The sequence below is a fragment of the Limulus polyphemus genome, unplaced genomic scaffold (assembly GCF_000517525.1).
Source record: "Limulus polyphemus unplaced genomic scaffold, Limulus_polyphemus-2.1.2 Scaffold122, whole genome shotgun sequence".
Taxonomy (NCBI): domain Eukaryota; kingdom Metazoa; phylum Arthropoda; class Merostomata; order Xiphosura; family Limulidae; genus Limulus; species Limulus polyphemus.
Window position 1 is genome coordinate 604,244 of NW_013665732.1, and position 7,218 is coordinate 611,461.

Genomic DNA, 7,218 nt, shown 5'->3' on the forward strand with positions numbered 1-7,218 from the left:
AGTGGTGGTGATGACTAGCTGCCTTCCCTCTAGTCTTACACAGTTAATTAAGGATGGCTAGCGCAAATTTATACCTTTTCCTACCTTTCTAATCATCAACTTCCCCTCTTCTGATCATCAGTTCCTCATCCTTCGATCTTGGTGGTAAGCGCTCTTAGATAGGATTGGTCTCACCTTTTCTTTATGCTTACTCTCCTCTTCGTCTTCTCATATGTTCACTTTGATACATGACACTCCTGTTGGTGGCACCTCTTTAGCCAGCACAACCCTATTTTCTTCTGCTTCATCATTTGATGTTCAGTTTCCTTCTTCCTTTGCCCCAATCCCACTCTCTTTTGCTCCAATCACACATGCCTTTTTTTCACCCAAAAGTGTTGTCCCTTCATCTTAAAGTATGGAATTTGTCTGGTTCATTACCTGCAGGTCTGGCTCCTTTAACCATGTAGGCTTTTTAATAGTGGGTTTTTTGATATTGATCTATCTGCCACTCCCTTCCTTTAAGCCATCCTACTGTGGCTCACATTTCAGCCTTTTTCACATGGTTTATCAGTCATAGATTGTCAGTTTCTACCATTGCTGGTTATCGGACACCTTCATCAACTACAGCTTGCCTTTCCTGTTACTGTCAGGTTTTTTTCTTCCCCTGTCCTATGTATTTTGTCCAGATCCTACCTTCTTTACCATCTGTCTCTTCCTAGTCCCATGCCTGACTAGGATTTTGATGTGGTTTTACATGCTGTTACATGCCATTGGATTCATATTTTTTATACCATCTTTTTCTGAAGACACATTTCTCTCTCCTCACCTGTTGTTGTCATTGTTTGGATGTATATACCATCTATGCTTCCTGTATTCTCTTTTGTCATACTTTGACACCCCAACTGGGCCTTTTTCCTCAGACTTGGCTGGTCAGGAAAATGACCATTATTTCTTTCTTTCCTATCTCTGTACCTTTGTTCCTTCACCTCTATACTCATTTGGACCTGGATTGCCTGCTGTGTTCAGTTTAAGCTGTTCAGTGCACTTGACACTTACATCTCCCTTTTGAAGTTCCCATCATCGTTTGTGTTTACTTTTGATTCCTTCTTTGTCCAAGAACCAGGACCTCTTGCCTTCTACCCTTATAGGATGGGTCTACCAATTCTTCCCTTTGGTGTTTTCTTCCCTGGATATTGATGCTTGCAGGCTCTTTCACATTTAATCACGTCAGATTCATCACCTATCTCACTTTATTGTATTTCACTGATCATGTGGTCTCCCATGCATGTTCCACTATGGAGTTCTTGCCATTGAGTGTTACACTCCAGGGGCTTTCCCTTTGAGTTCTTTCTGAAGGAAGCTTATCTATGTTTAATGTTTACATGAGACTCTCTACCATTACATTGTGAGATTCTAGCTATTCTATGTGAGGAGGTTGAGGTATCGTTTCCAAATCTAACATTTTATTTACCTGAAAATGTATTTACAATAGAAAATCACCTCTGCACCATTTCCCACCCATCCACTCCTCTTCTTTTCCCATTTTTTTTTCCTTGCCTTATCTAAGAATAATGAAAAAAGGAAGCCTCAAGTAGCATCATGGAAAAATCCTTACAGCACTTCCCTTAAGCACTTGCACTCAAATTAACTTCAATCTCATTTTTAAAGACTGAAACCTGTTATATGGTTTTTAATCGCCTCCTTCAACTCTTTCTAGATGATTGGTATCCCATGATTATATTTTTTTTCTACTTTGAGGTACTTCTACATAGAATGCAAAATGTGCCAATATTTTCTATATTTGACAGCTACCATAAACCAGTAGTATCATCGAATAGCAATTTCTTTGATAATATATGACTATAGATGAGTTTTGTTTTTTTTTTCACATGAGGTTAATTGTTGTCGAGAAAAAAGCAATACCTAGTACACCAGAAGTAATTGTGCTAGCCTTGTTTTTTCCAAATGCTCTTCCGTTTTTTTGTCATCAAAACTTCTGCTAAACACCTTCTTGAATTTTTTCCCAATTCAGCAATAAAATGAGTTGAAACATCCTGCTCCTATGGTGCAGCATAATTTTTTGTTTCAGTTTTGAAGATTGTTTAGAGTTATGTTACACTGTATTATTGATTGTCACACTTGTGAAAGTTGCCATCGCTTTTACAATTGGTTTAACTTCTGGAAACAACTTTTCAGCATTTGTAGATGTAATTTTGATGAACTTTGAGAGTGATTTCTACTTTTAAGTCAGTTTTCATTTGGAGACATTTTGAGAATGGTACCATGAGCTAACTTGTTCAACTGAACTTACTGTGCTGTGATGAACAAGAGATCTTGTCTAAACTGTAACCCAGAAGCATGCAATTCTCACTGACTGTTTTGTGAGCACATTCTTTATTTCTAGTTTTCTAATATGGATGTTTTTCTCACTGTTTTTCATATTTACAGTCAGGAAGCTGATGATGGTTGCAGAGTATGTTTCCAAGATCCTGGCTTCTACTTATATGGCCCAGCATGGCCAGGTGATTAGGGCACTCGACTCCCAATCTGAGGGTCGCGGGTTCAAATCCCCATTCCACCAAACATGCATGCCCTTTCAGCCATGGGGATGTTATAATGAGACAGTCAATCACACTATTTATTGGTAAAAGAGTAGCTCAAGAGTTGGCAGTGGGTGGCGATGACTAGCTGCCTTCCCTCTAGTCTTTCAATGCTAAATTAGAGATGGCTAGCACAGATAGCCCTTGTGTAGCTTTGCACAAACTTCCTAACAAACCAAACCAGATCTGTCTATATATATCTGTATTCTAAAGTCTTAATCTTCATATGTACTATATGATATCTATATTGTTATAACAATAGCCAAAGTCACCAGATATTTACTGACTCGTATTTCATTAGGATTCATTTGACTATGATACATTCTTGAAGTGTTCATAATGTTTTCTGACAGATTTTTTCTTGAAATTTGATTGAAAATTCTTTACAATTTTTAGTGCTGTTTTTATTTCTAGAGAAATTCTAGTCTTAACATTTTAACTTGATGACTACCAAAAATTTTAATACACAAAGTACAATAATAAAAAAAATGTTTTTCAGATGTGGTGTTATTATCAGTGATAAACATTGTGTGAAAATAGAGTTAAATATTATGATGAAAATATAGCAATATAAATTCAAGAATATATAATGTTTTGTGTTTTCCTTTAGCCTGAATTACCAGAAGAATATCAACCTGTAGATTATGACTCAAGTGAATCACTCCCTAGTGATGATGATGATGATGATGAAGAAGAAGATGAAGTTGATGGAGGTGATGTGTTTGGTGACTTTACTGAAAACACAACTGGTGCCATAAATCATGCAAAAAAGTCTACTAAGACATCAAAGCTGGATCAGCTCGATCCCTCCTCCTATTCCTGGGAAATTATGCGCTATGCTATCCTAAAATTGGTACATTGTCACATGCTCACCTTTCTTGGTGTTGCTGGTATTGATTTACCAGGTTAGTCATGCTCAATAAGTATTTGTTTTGTTGTTACACCTTTTGAAATTCAGTGTTTTATACATTATTTATAGATAATAATTAATATTTATATTGTATTAACTTTGTTGTATGAACCGTACTAACCTGAGGAGTTTGTGGTAACAAATGCAAACTTTTCCAAACAGCAGAAAGTTAATTTAAGTTTCACACACATACAATATCAGTTAAGGTATAAGTTGCTTTTGTTTCCCAGCATTGTGGTTACAATACAAAATTAAAATAAGTGTCTGAATTTAATTATTTATTGTTTCATAGGCACATCAAATGTTTTTCAGGTTTTACTGTTTTTGGAAATATTTTATTAGAATCTATGTTATTATACATCTTGTGTTTTGTTATTGAACAACAATTCAATTTTTCTTCTGGAGGTTTAAAAGATGGAACTACTTTGTTTTTTACCTCTGCATTGTAATTGTAAAATGTCATTGAATTTTTAACAGAAGTGCTTGCTACAATAAACAATAACCATATGTTTTTTGAGCATTTTACTTGTGTAAACAGGAGGTACATACTCTGGTATAAACTATTAAAATGCTGTTGCCTTTGTCACGATATTACATTGTTTAAAACTTTATTTTTACATGATGATAACAGTTACAAAATGTTCATGTTTTCAGAGATTAGGTCATTGTTTGACATAGAATTACTGATTATGAATAAAAATATATATAAATATTACATAAATGATATTTTATTAAGTTAATCTATTCAGCCTCTTTCTATATACAAAAGTGCATTTAATTTATATGTAGCACAGTATTAGCCTGTGGTACTCAGAAAATTAAATTATTTTGTGCTTCATTTCTGGAAAGTACGAGTCTTGCATTCTATTAATGTATAAGAAAAAAAATTTACAAAGAATGTGACTATAAAAATATATCATTATTATTTGTAGCCACTGAATTTTGTTTGGTGTATGTTTGTTTTATTTTTATTTAGGAATAAAAAATCCACACACTAAAATAATAATCTGTCAGTTATCTCCAGGTTTTTCTTTAAAAATCATACATATATTTGCCTTGACCCTAAAGTTGTATTAATTTAGAATATGTGGTTTTCATAATTAATGAAAACATGATCAGAGAAGAGGACATTGAGCTATCATGCCAATAGATAATAAAGAAAACATTTAGGTTCAAAAAGTTGAATGCCAATAACTTGTTTTTATGGAACATTGCAGTTAAAATTGTATTTTACTTAGTTTTTATTTTTAGGTACAACCATATGTCTTAATACATAAATTAATGAACATTTATTTTAGTACTTTCTAATTCCTTCAGTAAAGTATAAACGGCATTTAGCTTGTTTAGTATTTATCTTTTATTAAAATGCAGTTTTTTTTGTTTGTATACAGAAATCAATTATAACAACTTGTGAGACATAATTGTTTGATTAGCTTCTGTTGTTTTTGAACACAGGGTTGGCTGCTCAAGTGTTGCTTTAAAGTATGATATATAGATAATCAGCCTCTGATTTTTGAGACTTCTGCTTCTTCTATCTACAATTATCTGAGATCAAAGAAAACTTTTGCAGGCCATGAAATTTATTTTATTCCCAGAAATGAACTTGGACATCAACTGTGTAGTGGAAACTTAGACAGGAAAAGCAAAAACATGTCTTCTCTTTGCCTTACATTTCTTTGATTGTATCATAAGAGAATGTGGGCAAAAATTCGTTTATTTATTTTTTTTCTATGAACTTTACTACATGTTTTTCTTTAATTCTCAAAACTTTCCAACATTTATTTTGATCTTCTTTATTTCTGTTATTCAGAACTCCCTGTCTCTAGTCCTATGATTCATTCTGTATTGAGAACTTTGGAACTGTGGCTGCATCAAGTCAAGATGCACATGGAATCTTTTGGTAGTCCACCTCCTCATTACTTACCAGAGTGTTTTGTTGAAAGTAACCAGGGTGGTCCAGCTATTCAGAAATATAAGGCTCTGCTTGAGCTTCAGAACACACCTTTCAGGTTAGAAGCTTTGGTTATCTTGTTAAAATTTCAGTGTTGTAGAACACTACATTTTGTATACTGTAAGTAATGTATTATAATTTAAGAATAATATTACTGTAGTTCTTACAAAAACAAACCTAAATGATTGAATTGAAATTAATTCATTGTATGAATTTTGTCTTTCAGGTCACAGAGTTCAGCTGCTCTTCCTGCCAAAAGACTTTGGAACTTTTTAGTTCGCCAGGAACCTGTTCAAGATATCTTCATTCGCTACATCTTTTCTAGAAGACATGCACATGTTCAGGAGGTACAGTAAGAATTATTTGGAAAAAGTTTTATTGTACATGTGAGGACCTTTTTAAACAATAATCAATATGTCAAAAATATAACCACAACAACATGTAGAAAGAAGTCTGAGACTAAAATATAATATAATTTTGTTGTAGTGATTATGAAATAACTAAAATATGTGATACATAATTGGTGTTTCACAAGTGAATTTAGCTCTTACATAAATGTTTTAGGTTATACAGGAGCTTGTTTGTTTTTCTTAGCTAAAGTGAACAAAGACATTGAATATTTTAATAACTAATAAAAATAAAGGTAAATACACCAGAAAAAGAGATTAACGCAATAACTTCCCAATGCTTCAGTAACCATCAGTCATCATAGTTATCATGGTTCTGTTATAAACAATTGTCAGCACCTTTTAGCCATGTAAACACAAAAGAATGTGACAGCAGCCAGCACACTGGATATGTTTTTATGGGAGTAATAATAGTTTATAATGCATGGGAGAGGCTGCCAGCTATTATCATGATTCATTAAGTTTCCAACCTTCAAAACATCTTCATTAGATAAAGTTAGTAGGATTTTAATAATTTCAAACACGTTCCAATTATTCTTATTGTCAGTTAAGAACATATGATTAACAACTGCAGAATCCAAAATGTTCCCTTTTTTAATCAATTTTTTGTGTTCATTAATGCATATTATTAATTGATGTTTGCTTTCTATGCAAGAAGTCACAGTCATCATATTTAATTTCGTATACTACACCAGAGTTAACCTTCTGTCTTTGGGATGGACAAATTCATTGGTAATGATTAACAGGATGTATATGTGACTTGCATCTCAAATAAACTGAGCTTTCTAATCAACTTTTCAGAACTTCCATGGACATACCTTAGGGTTATCTGTGCTCTAGTCAAATGTTGTTTTTGAGAAATTTTTTACTTTTTGGATTTTGGGCACATTTCTGAAAGTGGATGTTGTAACCATTTTTTTTAGAACTTGGGTAACATGTTTAACTCGAGATTTTTATCATGTTCAGTGTGTTAACCCATGGTTATTAACCCTGTTTACTAGCAGTTGATTGACAAAAATGTTTTATGTGATTTGGGATGTTTAAGTATTTATTGGTATAGTTTGGTTTACGGTAAACACTTGAAGTGAGGATGTTTTTGATGAAAATGTAATTAAAATTTCAAAAAATGGCAGATTTTTAATTTCTCCAGTGAAAGTATTTAAGGCAGATATTTAACTTTTTCAGCATGACCTCATAACCATTTTGTGCTTGTTATAGATTTCATGCAATAACTTCTAATTATTAAGCACATGTCAATGAAATTTGGCAGATTATCAGTAAACATTGCAATGCTAAAGCATAATATCAAATGTTTTTATTAAGTGCTTTGTAAAGCAATGTTTTTGTCTTTCCTTTTTTTTTTTTTTTTTT

At 32.9% G+C, this 7,218-nt stretch overlaps 1 protein-coding gene across 9 annotated transcripts in view; it reads left to right on the plus strand.

Annotated features, from left to right (window-relative positions):
* LOC106472611 (dmX-like protein 2) overlaps positions 1-7,218 on the plus strand; it is a 159,902-nt gene that overhangs the window by 122,407 nt on the left and 30,277 nt on the right. For 8 of the 9 annotated variants that reach the window (XM_022402049.1, XM_022402060.1, XM_022402054.1 and 5 more), the window contains exons 43-45: positions 3,190-3,484; positions 5,300-5,498; positions 5,667-5,786. In XM_022402049.1, the coding sequence (XP_022257757.1) occupies positions 3,190-3,484; positions 5,300-5,498; positions 5,667-5,786 (614 nt within the window). Of the gene's footprint in view, positions 1-3,189; positions 3,485-5,299; positions 5,499-5,666; positions 5,788-7,218 lie in introns of all 9 variants that reach the window. The other variant, XM_022402034.1, reaches the window with a different exon arrangement.